The sequence below is a fragment of the Acipenser ruthenus genome, chromosome 60, assembly GCF_902713425.1.
Source record: "Acipenser ruthenus chromosome 60, fAciRut3.2 maternal haplotype, whole genome shotgun sequence".
NCBI classification, from domain to species: Eukaryota; Metazoa; Chordata; class Actinopteri; order Acipenseriformes; family Acipenseridae; genus Acipenser; species Acipenser ruthenus.
In genome coordinates, this window is record NC_081248.1 from 1,662,095 (window position 1) to 1,678,302 (window position 16,208).

At 44.1% G+C, this 16,208-nt stretch overlaps 1 protein-coding gene across 1 annotated transcript in view; it reads left to right on the forward strand.

The window, feature by feature from the left end:
- Window positions 1-16,208, forward strand: part of LOC117410241 (titin-like) — a 368,958-nt gene that overhangs the window by 277,106 nt on the left and 75,644 nt on the right. The window contains exon 29 of the mRNA XM_059018553.1: window positions 3,050-3,328. Within this exon, the coding sequence (XP_058874536.1) occupies window positions 3,050-3,328 (279 nt within the window). The remainder of the gene's footprint in view (window positions 1-3,049; window positions 3,329-16,208) is intronic.

A 16,208-nucleotide genomic window follows, 5' to 3' on the forward strand; every position in this document is an offset into this window, starting at 1 on the left:
TTTATAACCCGTGTACCAATGACTATACACCAACATTAACAGACACACGCAACATACAACACATAACACACAAAATACACACAGGGGCGGGCACTTCGTCACAATCACTCTCAGAAATAGTTTGTCATTCAAGGATGTGTCATACTGCTGCTCAACATAATCAAGCAGAGTTTCAACACACCTGAGGGCTGTACTGTGAGAAACGCAATGCTGCAGAATCAGGTTATCCCCCTCCTCCCCTTCACTTTCACTGGACTCGGTGGTCTGTCCTTGGACACGCTTCACAATGTCTTCATCAGTAAGCAACTCATATCCAGCTTCATCGCGATCACTATTCAGCCACTCCTCAATATTTTCAGCATTGACATTTTCACCTCCTTCTATTTTCTGCACAATTTCTCCAAGGCTTTCTGCTGAGATTTCTTCCTCTCTGATCTCTGTCTCATCACTTTCCTCTGGCAATATTTTTCTCCATGATCTGATCATCTAACTAGTTTCACTTCATTCCATACTCTAGCCACTTCATGAATTGCATCCAGAACTGTCAGCTTCTTCCAAAAAGATTTTCAATCATTTCCTTCATTAACATGCTTTTCTAACAGTCCAACTCGATAATTCCTCTTGACGCATGCAATCACTCCCAGGTCCATAGGCTATATCACAGAAGTCACGTTTGGTGGTAAATATTGTACAATGATGTTGCCATCTTCAGATTTGAGAAAACTTTCATGAGAATGAGAAGGGTCATTATCCAGCAGCAGGACAGCCTTTTCCAAGTCAAGCCTTTTGACTGCAGGTTCTCTTGAACCCGTGGAACAAACCTTTTACTAAACCATTCTTTAAAAATGTCACAATCCATCCACGCCGATTTCTGAATAAAATAATCCACCGGCATATTACAGGCTTCTGTTCCTTTAAATGAGCGTGTTTTTTTCACTTTGCCAATTACACAAAGTTTATGTGAGCCAGTTACATTTGCACTATCCATTTTCCAATCGTCAAAACCACACGTTTACGTTTATTCGCAGCCATGTTTGCATTCACAATGGCACTGAGTGACTGACATTGCTCTACCGCGCATGGGTACTGTTATGTATATCATTTTTTCTGCTGGCACGGATCCGCAAACCAGATAATCCACCCACGGATGATCGAGAGTTGACTGTGTTATAGATGGCAGAATAGGAAAGAGCACATTTTTTTTGTCCTTGTGATGTGATGTAAATGGTGTGTTGCACAAAGCGAATGTCCAGACAGTATTCAAAAACAGGCAGGCAGCTCCAGTGTACCAGACTGACAGCAGCAGTGGAACTGGAGCCAGATACACAATCAGTGCTGCTGCTCTGTCCCACAGTGGAGAGTACTGGTGTGGAGCTGGACGGGGCAGGAACACGTCTTACTCACAATACAGCCCAGGTGTCCAGATACAAGTTTGAGGTGCCTGACTGAACTGAGCCTGTAAGAAAGATGGAAGCCAACCATAGAGAATTAATTTAAAAAAATCTCGGTATTAGAGCAAAGGAAAACTTATTTGTAGCTCTATTTCCTTTCAATTAAAAATAGATATGACGAAGAAACAAAGTTATTTGACTGATTACACCGTGTAACAAATTTTTATTTTTTTTTGGTTCCTGGGTAGTAAGTGTTATTTCCTAATTGCTTACGCCTCAAAAGTATAGAAAATGGCTATTATTCCCCACAAACTTTGCTTTTGTGACCAGGACAGTGATATTTTGAAATTTACCTATTTTCCAGAACATTCCAGATAGATTCAGTGCTGAGTAAACTTGGAGTAACTTCTAGAACTTTCTAGAACTTTCCAGTAATATAAATAGTAGTATAAATACAGGGGCCTTAAGCCCACCAGTTCAGTTTAGTTCCAGCTGCCTAAGTGGATACATATCTGCATTTTTCTGAGATGGCATCAAGAGGCTGCAAGCATCCAGCAGACGCATTTTGAGACTTCAAAATGGTGGCATTCCTGATGGGTCTCCAAGGTGGTTTTACCAAGTTTCCCTGCTATCTTTGCCTTTGGGACAGCAGGGACACCAAGGCGCACTACCACAGGCGGGACTGGCCACAGCGGACCGAGTTCTCTGTGGGGAGGAACAACGTCAAGTGGGAGCCACTGGTGGACCCCCGGAAGGTGCTGATGCCACCACTGCACATCAAATTGGGCCTTATGAAACAATTTGTCAGAGCTCTAGATAAGGAGTCGGCAGCCTTCAAGTACCTTCAACACTTCTTCCCTAAGCTGTCTGAGGCAAAGGTCAAAGCCGGTGTCTTCGTCGGACCACAGATAAAGAAGATCCTGGAGTGCAATGAATTCCCCAAGAAGCTCACTAGTAAGGAGAAAGCGGCTTGGAACAGCTTTGTCGCAGTGGTTCGGGGCTTCCTGGGCAATCACAAGGCCGAAAACTATGTGGAGCTGGTTGAGACTCTGGTGAAGAACTACGGCACAATGGGCTGTAGGATGTCCCTCAAAGTCCATATCCTTGATGCTCATCTTGATAAACTCAAGGAGAACATGGGAGCGTACTCGGAGGAGCAAGGCGAGCGCTTCCACCAGGATATACTGGACTTTGAATGCCGCTACCAAGGACAGTATAACGAGAACATGATGGGAGACTACATTTGGGGGCTGATTCGTGAAAGTGATTTACAGTATAATCGTAAATCTCGAAAAACTACTCACTTCTAAATCTTTTGTAGTCATTTTTGTATTACTTTAGTATAAATACATGTTAATTTGGATTCATATGTTGTTTTTTTTCTGACTTTATGTGAACGAAAAGACAGAAATTCGCTCGTTTTCTCATTGGAAATAGGTAAATTTCAAAATATCACTGTCCTGGTCACAAAAGCAAAGTTTGTGGGGAATAATAGCCATTTTCTATACTTTTGAGGCATAAGCAATTTGGAAATAACACTTGCTACCCAGGAACAAAAATTGTGTTACATAGTGTTATTTACTGCTTTTAATTAATTTCATTTTAAAGAGCAAATTATGTTTATCATTAAAGGCCTCTATCTCTCTCTGTTTCCTTAGAGTTGTTTACCAGCCCTGCTCTGACAGTGATGCCTGATGCCTCAGTGTGGGAGGGAGAGACTGTGACTCTGCAGTGTGGGGCTCAGATAAATAAACAGGGCACCCAGCTGCAGTACCACTATATCAAAGACAACGGGAATCTGAGAGGAGCTGGATCACGGGATCCATACTCAATCCCAGCGGCACAGCTGAGAGACACAGGGAGCTACCAGTGTGAAGTGGAGGCAGCAGGGACTGGGGTGAAGAAAATGAGTGATATTGTGTCACTGACTGTGAAAGGTGAGTCAAGATTCATTGTTAAAAAACATGGAATGATGTTGCTCTCTTTAATAACCTCTGTATTAGAAACTTTAAATGATCTTAAATCACAGCAAAAATTACAATAGAGTAGTTGGCCACTATGCACTGTATTAACTAGCCTTCAGCAAGTATTGTGCATGTGTTTGTGTGTTTTCATACAGCTGTTTAGCAATCCAACTGTGGAGCTCTTTCACAAAATCCATACTTTCATATTTTTTTACTCTTTGGGCCTGATTCATGTACCGATGGTAAAACTGGAGTTAAGACTGGAGGTGTGCTATTAACACTCCTCCAAACTTTACTACTTGCTTTCGCTGTAATTCACGAATGCCCTGATGAGAAATTCCACGGATCAGCTCTCTCACAGTTGAATCATTTGTGTGAACACCACCCTTTTTATTATTATTATTATTATTATTTATTTCTTAGCAGACGCCCTTATCCAGGGCGACTTACAATCGTAGGCAAAAACATTTCAAGCGTTACAATACAAGTAATACAATAAGAGCAAGAATTACAATAACTTTTGTTCAAGTAAAGTACAAGTTTGACAAACCACAATTCAATAATACAGCAGGTAATAGTGATAGTTACATCAGGATATGATTAAATAGTGATAGTTACATCAGGATGTGATTAAATACAAATTACTACAGGTTAAAAACTTGGCAGATTACAGTATTCTGAAGTACAGGATTAAATGCAGTAAAATAGGGGCTGATAAGAGCAAAATAAAGCACATTTACATGAAGGGTGATAGTGTCCCAGGATACAGACAGAGGAGTTCTACAGGTGCTCTTTGAAGAGGTGAGTCTTAAGGAGGCGCCGGAATGTGGTCAGGGACTGGGCAGTCCTGACATCTGTAGGAAGGTCATTCCACCACTGCGGAGCAAGGGTGGAGAAGGAGCGGGCTTTGGAGGCAGGGGAGCGTAGCGGTGGTAGAGCTAGTCTTCTAGTGCAGGCGGAGCGGAGAGGTCGAGTGGGGGTGTAGGGAGAGATGAGGGTCTGGAGGTAGCTGGGTGCAGACTGGTCAAGGCATCTGTAGGCTAGTACAAGAGTCTTGAACTGGATGCGAGCGGTGATCGGGAGCCAGTGGAGCGAGCGGAGTAGTGGAGTAGCGTGGGCGAAGCGAGGCAGAGAGAACACCAGGCGGGCAGCAGAGTTCTGGATGAGCTGGAGCGGACGGGTGGCGGACGCAGGGAGGCCAGCCAGGAGGGAGTTGCAGTAGTCTAGGCGGGAGAGTACCAGGGCCTGGACCAGGAGCTGGGTAGCATAGTTGGTGAGGAAGGGTCGGATTCTTCGGATGTTGCTCAGGAAGAATCTGCAAGTGCGTGCCAGAGTGGAGATGTGCTGGGAATAAGAGAGGCAGGGGTCCAGGGTGACTCCAAGGTTCTTAGCTGAGGAAGAGGGAGAGAGTGTGGTAGATTCCAGAGGAACAGAGATGGAGAGATCAGAGGAGGGGGAGGAGGAGGGAAAGAAAAGGAGGTCAGATTTAGAGAGGTTGAGTTTGAGGTGATGCGAGTGCATCCAGGAGGAAATAGCAGACAGACAGGTAGAGATACGGGAGGAGATGGTGGAGTCAGAGGTGGGGAAGGAGAGGAAAATCTGAGCATCATCAGCATAGAAATGGTATGAGAAACCATAGGATGCGATGAGGGGGCCCAGGGAGCGGGTGTAGAGAGAGAACAGGAGAGGACCCAAGACTGACCCTTGGGGGACTCCAGTTAAGAGAGGGTGAGGTGTGGAGGTTGCTCCACGCCAGGTTACCTGGTAAGTGCGGTTGGAGAGGTAGGAGGAGAACCAGGCCAGAGCAGTGCCAGAGATCCCCAGGTCAGCAAGAGATGATAGTAGAATAGAGTGATCAACAGTGTCAAAGGCAGCAGAGAGGTCGAGGAGAATTAGGACAGAGGAGAGAGAGGCAGCTCGGGCACATTTAAGTGAGTTGGTGACAGACAGGAGGGCGGTTTCAGTAGAGTGAGCAGAGCGGAAGCCAGATTGGAGAGGATCAAGCAGAGAGTGGTTGGACAGGAAAGCAGAGAGCTGGCGGTGTACAGTCCGCTCGAGGGTTTTGGAGAGGAAGGGTAGGAGGGAGACAGGACGGTAGCTCTGGAGGGAGGTGGGGTCGAGGGTAGGTTTTTTGAGGAGGGGAGTGATAGAGGCTTTTTTGAAGGCAGAGGGGAAGATACCAGAAAGTAGAGAGGTGTTGAGGAGGGAGGAGATGAAGGGGAGTAGAGCAGGAGCAGCAGCTTGAAAGAGGTGAGTGGGGAGGGGGTCCAAGGCACACGTGGTGGGTTTGTGACCCTGGAGCAGGGAGGAGAGGTCAGAGTCTGAGAGGGGCAAGAAGGTGGAGAAGGAGGGTGAGTTAGTAGGGGTTGCAGTGGGTGTAGGAGTTGGAGCGGGAGGGGGTGCGGGGGAGGGAGAGGTGTTAAAGAGTTTGCGGATATCTGAAATTTTAGAAGAGAAGAAGGAGGCAAAGTCATCAGGGGAGATAGAGGAGGGAGGAGGAGGGGGGGGAGGGTTAAGGAGGGAGGAGAAGGTAGAGAATAGTTTACGTGGGTTGTTAGTGGAGGCTTGGATTACAGATTGGAAATAAGCACATTTAGCAGAGAGTAGAGGAGAAGGAGGAGAGGAGAGTGCGGTAAAGGTCTAGGGCAGCAGGGAGTTTGGTTCTCTTCCATTTCTTTTCAGCAGATCGCAGTGTGATTCTTGCCGAGCGGAGCGCAGAGGAGAGCCAGGGATGGGGAGGGGAGGGGCGAGCAGGACGGGAGGCGAGGGGACAGAGGGAGTCGAGGGAGGAGGTGAGTGAGGAGAAGAGGGTGGAGGTAGCAGAGTCTACGGAGAGTTGTGAGAAGGAGTCGATAGGAGGGAGGTGAGAGAGAGCAGTGGAGGCAAGGACAGAGGGGGAGAGAGAGCAGAGGTTACGGCGAGAGGTGACAGTGGGGGTAGGAGGAGCAGGGAGAGGGGGGAGAGACAGAGAAAAAGAGATGAAATAGTGATCAGAGAGGTCCAGGGGGGTGACAGAGAGGGTGGAGGGGCAGCAGGCCCTGGAGAAGGTGAGGTCCAGTTGACGGCCAGCTTTGTGGGTAGGAGGGGACGGAGAGAGACAGAAGTCGAAGGAGTGCAGGAGAGGGAGGAATCCAGCAGAGTGGCTGGGGTTGGAGAGATGGATGTTGAAGTCACCCAACAGGACAGTCGGGGTAGACAGAGAGGGGAGGGAGGAGAGTAGATAGTCGAGTTCATCCAGAAAGTGAGTGAGAGGCCCAGGGGGGCGGTACAGAACAATGAGCAGGAGTTGACAGGGAAAGGTTAGTTGGACTGCATGAAATTCAAAGGTACTGACAAAGAGTGAGATGAGATCGGAGGGGACAGAAAAGAGTAAGGAGGGAGAGAGGAGAATACCCGTCCCACCTCCCCGTCCAGTGAGACGCGGGGTATGGGACAGGACGTAGAGAGAGGACAGGGCAGCAGGAGTAACAGTGTTATCAGGGGACAGCCAGGTTTCAGTGAGAGCAAGGAAATCGAGCGAGAGGTGGGAGGCAAAGGCAGAGATGAAATCAGCTTTGTTAGCAGAAGAGTGACAGTTCCAGAGTGCACCAGAGAGTGTGCGGGAGGGGGGGAGAGGCAGAGAAATGAGGTTAGAGGAGCAGCAGCGGAGGGAGGGCAGAGGACGAGGACGGGAGGACAGAACAGGGATGTGAGAGACAGTCATAGCAGGACAAAAGGCAAAGTGGGAGCAGTAGGGTGGAGGGTACAGACCTGACTAGTAGATAGCTTCTTCTAGAGCCCCGTTAGGTTTGGATCTATTCGAACAGCGTCTCGGCGCAGGCGCAGGCCTCCCCTCGCTGGACTCCCCTCGCTGGACTCCCACAGCTAGACTCCCGGCATGATAGTGGGACTCTTACCTCAGTATCTCCTTCAAATGAATTGTCACATGCTAATATCTACAGTACAGCAGGCTGTAGGCACGGGATAATATAGCTTGTACTTAAAAAGCTTTTGCTTTAACTAACACTGGCTCAAACACAGAGCCCATTTTAACATTCATGCTCAAATTTAAGTTTGTTACATGAGTTACTTACAAAGAGTCGTATTTGTGTTACTTTCGAGCTACAGCAATGTGAATTACATGCAGTGTATGATTTTCTGTGACAAATCATTTGTTTAGTGAGATTAAAAATATACATTTTTGTTTTTTCCTTGCATGCGAGGCACAGAGAAAATGTTTGGCTGGGATATTAGCATTCACACAATCCCTGATTTTAGTTAAAGTGATTACAGTTTCACACTATAATTAATACTTTTTTCAGTTGCACTACCTGTACAGTATATTAACCTTTTAGGGCCGTGATTGTGTAACCACGATAAAAAACACACTTTGTTTATTTGGCTTACTGGGCCACCATACTTTACAGTGCAGGTTGCACACGCATATCGCTGGATAGGGGAGGGATATCCAAGGATTTCACAGCCTGATTGTTTTATTGTTTTTGTCGTGTGTTGTCACTGAGATGGGCATTTCATTTTTAAAGGGTGGAGACATTTTACAGCAGCACGCAGAAACAAAACAGAAGAATTACAGATGAGAAAAAACAGGAAAACACTGTAAATCTGATGTATTCGACTTAGTTATATTAGAATATTTATTCTGTCTCATGTGTTTTATTATATATGTTTTTACAGCATTTATAAATATTAAGAAATGAGTGGATATAAGCAGATAATGTTTCATGAACTAAATTTGTCAGGTTGTAACAGATTACTTAATCTTTAAAAAGCAACCAGGTACAGCAATAAAGAAAACATTTAAGTTCGGTAAATGCCAGTGAAACTTTATTTGCTTCCTACCAGAATAATCACCCAACATGTAATTAAATACCCTCTATTTATTTTGTTTCAACAGTACTCATTAGATAAATAAATATAACTAAACAAAAACATCACTGTGTCATATAGTAGCATAGGCTGATTCCCTAAAGTAACCATCCAATTTTAACTATAGTATACAAGAACAAACTATAGTAATATACAATACTGAGAAAGAAGTCAGTGATTTTAAACAATCTCTAAACTACTCAAATAGTATTTGAATTGACCCAATGAAATAACTACTTATATCTTGAAATTGTACTATCAAAGCTAGCAGCAGAATTAACATAATTAACATTCAGCATCACACAACGGTGAAATAAACAAACATAAAAATAAACAATGCCGTTCTGTAAAACACGTTGAAAAATAATGCGTGATTTCCATTACACGAGAGTAGATGTTAAAACTTCATGCTGATTTGAACTCGGCTCTCACCAAGATAAGCACCAACTAAGACGTAGCTTTACAGTAAACTAATGTGATCCATCTGTGTCTCCATCCATTTGCGCTTCCTTCCATATGATGATGTAGATATCCTTCTGTCAGTTGTTGATGGCTGAAGTGTAATGCTGGCTCCAAGGATCAGCTTATTTTGCCTCCCTAGCGCATCAGCACACACAACGGCTGTGATGCTGGCTCCGGGGATCAACCACAGTGTGGTCTCCCCAGCATGACAACCGTCTGGATTGAGCTAAGTAGGGTACATCTCTGGGGTCTTCAAGTGGGCACCTTCCATCCTTGGTGTTTCGTCGACTAGCCCACGACACCTCAAGAGGGCTCGACGGTTATTCTGGCGTCCCAGAATCACCCCCCTCCATCCCCCACTCAACTCAGCCCAGCTTACTTACCTGTACATCAGCGTTTCTTTCTTTCTATTGTGCTTGAGACCCCCAGTCAGAATCTTTCCGTCTCAACCACAGCCAGTTGCTGCTCCTCTCTGCTGCTTCAGATAAGTTTTTCACTGTGCGACGCAACTCTTGGCCACTGAATCCGACATCTCTGAGAAACCGGGTTGTAGAGTGTGCCACAAATCCTCGACAACCCACCTCCACTGGGTAAACCGGGACTCTCCATCCTCGCTGTTCCGCTTCAGTGGCTAGTTGAACATACCGCAGTTTCTTCCTCTCATACGCCCCCTTAACTCTACCAGGTGAACAAGGCGTGCTGATCCAGAAAACAAGACAATATCTGGTCGAAGGTTAGTGGTGGCAATCTCAGGTGGGAAAATAAGCCGTTGACCAACATCTGCCAGCATTTTCCAGTCTCTAGCAGCTTCCAGTTGTCCTGGGCGAGGATTCTTTTTAACACCTTTTCTTGGTGGTTGCTCTCCTGGACGGAGGAATGTTGTCTTTTATGTGTAATGTTTTGATGGAACAGGTGGCAACTTATTGGTCATGTTACGCTTGTCTTCCAATACTAAGGCCAAACATCGTAGCACCTGGTCATGGCGCCAAGTAAACCGTCCTTGGCTAAGAGCCACCATACATCCTGTCAAAATGTGTCTTAATGTTGCAGGTGATGAACACAAAGGGATCCTCTCCTACCCAGAGGTTTAGGTTCTGTGGTGATGGGAGAACATCATATGTTGACCTGATGAAGAAACTGATCCTGCTGTGTTCCACTGACCATAGGTCTTGCCAGCCAATCTTGCGTTGTTCCACACTCTCCCATCTCATCCATTCTCCCGGCTTGGCCTGGGAAATGGCCTTTATACACCTCATCCTCTCCTCCTGCTTTTGCACCTCATTGACTACCATCTTCCTCCGTTGAGCTGGGGCTGCCTTGTGCCATGTAGGAGGAGCTGAACTGAGACCAAGACCCCCTCTTCCATGCTGAACTTGCCCCATGATATCACCAATTCGAAGGGCAGCCTTTGCATCCTTCACAGCTTTCTTTGCCACCCACTTTCTTCCAGTTTTCAGCACAGGTGCTGCCTCCCTTACGCATTTGTCACGTGACTCTACTAATGTCATTTCCAGTCTTACCTTGGCGCACTTAAGCTCCTCGGTTAGAGCAGATGCTGGTAGCTGCAGTATTCCTTTACCATAAAGTCCCACTCTACTGAGGCAGCGTGGAACTCCCAACCATTTCCTGATGTATGAACTGATTAAGGCTTCCAGCTTCTCTACTGTTGTCAAAGAAACCTCATACATAGTCAGTGGCCACAGCAACCTCGGCAGTAGACCAGACTGAAAGCACCAGAGGTTTAGTTTGCCTGGTAAAGCGCTGCTGTCTATGCTCTTCAACCCTTCCACTGCTTGTTGTCTAACTTCTCCCACACGAACTGTGTCCTTTAGATCCCTGTCGTACCATCTCCCAAGACTCTTCACTGGCTTCTCAGACACTGTTGGTATTGCCTCACCGTTAATGAAGAATGTTTTATCTACTACTTTACCTTTAATTATAAAGATGCTCCTTGATTGAATTGCTTGAATTGCATTCGTGCCCATTCAATGTTATTGGTTAATTTGCCCAATAACCGATTAGTGCAGGCTACTGTTGTAGTCATGGTTGTCATGTCATCCATGTATGCTCGAATTGGTGGTAGTCGCATTCCAGAACCAAGCGCTCTCCTCCCACTACCCATTTTGATGCCCTAATGAGTACTTCCATTGCCATGGTAAAAGCTAGTGGAGAAATTGTGCATCCTGCCATTATTCCAAGTTCTAGGCATTGCCATGTAGTGCTGAATTCTGAAGGTGAAAAACTAAATTGCAAATCTCCAAAGTAGGCTTTCACTAAATTTGTTATTGACATCGGTACACTGAAAAAATGCTGCCCAAAGAAGTTCATGTGGCACTTTTATTATTATTATTTGTTTATTTTGCAAACGCCTTTATCCAAGGCGACTTACAGAGACTAGGGTGTGTGAACTCTGCATCAGCTGCAGAGTCACTTACAACTACGTCTCACCCGAAAGACGGAGCACAAGGAGGTTAAGTGACTTGCTCAGGGTCACACAATGAGTCAGTGGCTGAGGTGGGATTTGAACCGGGGACCTCCTGGTTATAAGCCTGTTTCTTTAACCACTGGACCACACAGCCTCCTTGCACTGAACCATATGCATTAGCCAAATCCAGGAATGTCACATGAAGCTCCTTCCCCTCCTTTTTAGCTGACTGAATTTGTTGCTAGATCACATTGATGTGTTCTAAGCATGCTGGGAAACCTGGAATGCCCGCTTTTTGTACTGAAGTGTCAATGAAACAGTTCTTTAATAGGTAAGTTGACAATCTCTGAGCAATAATGCTGAAGAAAATCTTGCCTTCCACGTTTAATAGGGAAATAGGGCGAAACTGACTGATGCTTGTAGAATCTTTTTCTTTAGATATAAAGACTCCACCTGCTCGACGCCATGCTCTTGGTACAACCTGTTTTTCCCATGCCACTTGCATCAATTTCCACAGGTTTCGTAGAACTCCTGAAGCACTCTTGTACACTCTGTACGAAACTCCATTAGGCCCTGGAGATGATGAAGCCCTTGCTTTTTACACAGCTTACTCTACTTCTTTCCACTTAGGTGCACAGTCCTCCATTTGGTATTCTGGTGGATTGATAGGTGGAATTGACATAGGCTCCTGCCTTTTTGAATCTGTATGTGTTTCCTCCAATTATCTCTCCAGCTCAAACTTAGATGCTTTTAGTGTGCCATTCTTCTCACTGGTGAATAACTTCTTTATAAATTTGAATGGGTCTTTATAAAAGTTAGTTCTCGCACGCTCCTTCTTTTTGTAGCGCTTCCGTAGGCGCTGAGCTCTGTGCAATGTTGCAAGCTTATCTTTTATGACCCTTTGTAAAAGATTGAGTCCCTCCTTCTGACTTTGTTCTGCTCTTCTGCATTGCTTCCTCAGCTGTCTCCTTTCTCTAACTAAGCATTCAATCTCCTGCTGCCGTCTAGACTTTCCAGAAATAGTTTATACTTTTTCCTTCCTTTTTTCAACTCCAAACCTCTCGCTTCCATATGCGTAGATGATGTCCCCAAATTTATCCAGCTTCTTTTCAACTGTTCCACTTAACCTATCCAACGCAAAGCAGAGATCTGTGTTTACTGTGTCCCATGCAGTTTTTTCACAAGCTCTTGGCCATTTAACTCCAGGCTTGTGCCCGTTGAGGTTCTTTTCTCTCTTATGCTGGTTTGTCTGACCGGGTTCACTAGGATCATTAGGTTCATCGCTAACTGTATCCATGCAAGTCCTCCTCACGTCTATGACAGGGGTGCTGATATCCTGCGAACTGTGGTTCGCTTCCTGTCGCTGGATTTCATTCGACTGACTTGACTGACTTCGTAAGAAGTACTGATCAATGCGAGGCCCTTGTCCCTTCTCCCTCAAGCATTTCATTCTCCCTTGATGAATCTTCAAACCCCTGACCGTTGTCGCCTTGCTCCAGCCGCAGACACAAACCTGGAGTTCCATGTCTTTGCTAACTGCAGATCTTGAACTCGTCTTTTGTGAAGTACTCTCCATACTCATATCCGTTTCTGTTCCTAAGTCGTTAACCGTGTTGTCCAACATTGAGTCATCTTCCGCTCCCGCTCTCGCAGACTCTAGGGGTATTTTTCTCTTTAATTTCTTAGAAGCCTTGGGCGGGTGTCTCCAGCATCCTGTAAACACAGAGCTGGATACTGCAAACAAGGGTAGCTAACCCTTGCCAGCCCCAATGGGGTCTCTTTCCTCCTGTCAGCTGTCTCTCCAGGCTGTCACAAGGTCTTTCCCTTGTTGCCAGCAGCACTATTCACAGCAGTCACTGGATGTATCCAGATCTTTATGATTTCCATTACACGAGAGTAGATGTTAAAACTTCATGCTGATATGAACTCGGCCCTCGCCAAGATAAGCACCAACTAAGACGTAGCTTTACAGTAAACTAATGTGATCCGTCTCCATCCATTTCCTTCCACATGATGATGCAGATGTAAGAAACAGAACTTAATACCTAAAGGACCCATCATCTACAATCCTTTGAACACTTCTTTCAATCTACGTATGCAGAACATCTTTGTAAAAAGACTGAAAGACCTGTGTTTTTTAAGAGAGATGGACTGCATCCTAACATATTGATGTGGAGCTAGATCCCTTTGCTAGGATTTTTAGGTCACTGATAGATTCATTTGGGTTTTCCCAACATGTTACTGGTCCCACCCATATTCATGGTCATACATCAGATTTAATTCTCACTTGTGGTTTAAGATCTTGCACTCTCTGACCACTCAGCCATCCTTTTGAATTATCACTACCTAGCTCTATTAAAAAATCAGTTAAAGTTGACCCTCATAACTCACAAATGACTGATTTATTTCTGGAAGCACTGCCTATTGGCAATTTTTAAAAATACATTTTAAAAAATAAAAACTTTTAAGTAATCAAGAAAATCACACAGACCCATTTAAGTTTGAAGTTTTAATGAATCAGAGCAGTATTAGTACTCCTCCGGTTTAATAAATGCTTAAAAATGGATTGAGTGGTTACAGACCACATCGGATCCCAGCTAATTATTATTATTATTAGTTTATTTAGCAGACACCTTTATCCAAGGTGACTTACAGAGTCTAGGGTGTGTGAACTATGCATCAGCTGCAGAGTCACTTACACTTACGTCTCACCCAAAAGACGGAGCACAAGGAGGTTACATGACTTGCTCAGGGTCACACAATGAGTCAGTGGCTGAGGTGGAATTTGAACTGGGGACCTCCTGGTTACAAGCCCTTTTCTTTAACCACTGGACCACACAGTCAATCTGGGCAGTCCATTGCATTTACAAATTTAGCAGTGTTAACACTTCAATGCAATTATGGTTATCACATGTTTCGCCCTTAAGCCAGACATGCAAAATGCTAAAACGCTCACAGCTAAATCCTAAAGCATCCAGTATCTTCCTCTCTATAGCTAAAATAGAATTCCTATCTCTATAGCAATGCTTCAATATAAGTGAGCTATAAATTCAAGATTATGCTTAGCTTCCACTATAGGGAAGTATTTTGTAGAATGTAAGTAAAGACAAGAGCTGTCATCGAAGGCAGAGGCGTCTGAATACGACCAAACAGCAACCAGCTTTTTCAGAGAGCAAACTGCTTGTGTTAGCAAGTTGAATGATACTTGACTGAACATAAGAACATAAGAACATAAGAAAGTTTACAAACGAGAGGAGGCCATTCAGCCCATCTTGCTCGTTTGGTTGTTAGTAGCTTATTGATCCCAGAATCTCATCAAGCAGCTTCTTGAAGGATCCCAGGGTGTCAGCTTCAACAACATTACTGGGGAGTTGGTTCCAGACCCTCACAATTCTCTGTGTAAAAAAGTGCCTCCTATTTTCTGTTCTGAATGTCCCTTTATCTAATCTCCATTTGTGACCCCTGGTCCTTGTTTCTTTTTTCAGGTCAAAAAAGTCCCCTGGGTTGACATTGTCTATACCTTTTAGGATTTTGAATGTTTGAATCAGATCGCCGCGTAGTCTTCTTTGTTCAAGACTGAATAGATTCAATTCTTTTAGCCTGTCTGCATACGACATGCCTTTTAAACCCGGGATAATTCTGGTTGCTCTTCTTTGCACTATTTCTAGAGCTGCAATATCCTTTTTGTAACGAGGTGACCAGAACTGAACACAATATTCTAGGTGAGGTCTTACTAATGCATTGTAGAGTTTTAACATTACTTCCCTTGATTTAAATTCAACACTTCTCACAATATATCCAAGCATCTTGTTAGCCTTTTTTATAGCTTCCCCACATTGTCTAGATGAAGACATTTCTGAGTCAACATAAACTCCTAGGTCTTTTTCATAGTTCCCTTCTTCAATTTCACTATCTCCCATATGATATTTATAATGCACATTTTTATTGCCCGCATGCAATACTTTACACTTTTCTCTATTAAATTTCATTTGCCATGTGTCTGCCCAATTCTGAATGCTGTCTAGATCATTTTGAATGACCTTTGCTGCTTCAACAGTGTTTGCCACTCCTCCTATTTTTGTGTCGTCTGCAAATTTAACGAGTTTGCTTACTATACCAGAATCTAAATCATTAATGTAGATTAGGAATAGCAGAGGACCTAATACTGATCCCTGTGGTACACCACTGGTTACCTCATTCCATTTTGAGGTTTCTCCTCTAATCAGTACTTTCTGTTTTCTACATGTTAACCACTCCCTAATCCATGTGCATGCATTTCCTTGAATCCCTACTGCGTTCAGTTTGAGAATTAATCTTTTATGCAGGACTTTGTCAAAAGCTTTCTGGAAATCTAAATAGACCATGTCGTATGCTTTGCAGTTATCCATTTTCAATGTTGCATCCTCAAAAAAGTCAAGTAGGTTAGTTAGACACGATCTCCCTTTCCTAAAACCATGCTGGCTGTCTCCCAGGATATTGTTACCATATAGGTAATTTTCCATTTTGGATCTTATTATAGTTTCCATAAGTTTACATATAATAGAAGTCAGGCTTATTGGTCTGTAGTTACCTGGCTCGGTTTTGTCTCCCTTTTTGTGGATCGGTATTACGTTTGCTATTTTCCAGTCTGTCGGTACAACCCCTGTGTCAAGAGACTGTTGCATGATCTTGGTTAGCGGTTTGTAAATAACTTCTTTCATTTCTTTGAGTACTATTGGGAGGATCTCATCTGGCCCAGGTGATTTGTTTATTTTAAGAGCTCCTTGTCCCTTTAACACTTCTGCCTCTGTTATGCTAAAGTTATTTAAAATTGGATAGGAACAGGTCGACATGTCGGGCATGTTGTCTGTATCCTCCTTTGTAAAAACCTGTGAGAAGTAATCATTTACTATATTTGCTATTTTTTTTATCTTCGTCTATGATTTTGCCATTTGTGTCTCTTAGACATTTAACCTCCTCTTTGAATGTTCTCTTGCTGTTATAATATTGGAAGAATATTTTGGAATTGGTTTTAGCCCCCTTAGCAATATTGATTTCTAACTCTCTCTTGGTCTTTCTAACTTCCTTTTTGACTTGTGTTTGCAGTTCCAAGTACTCTTT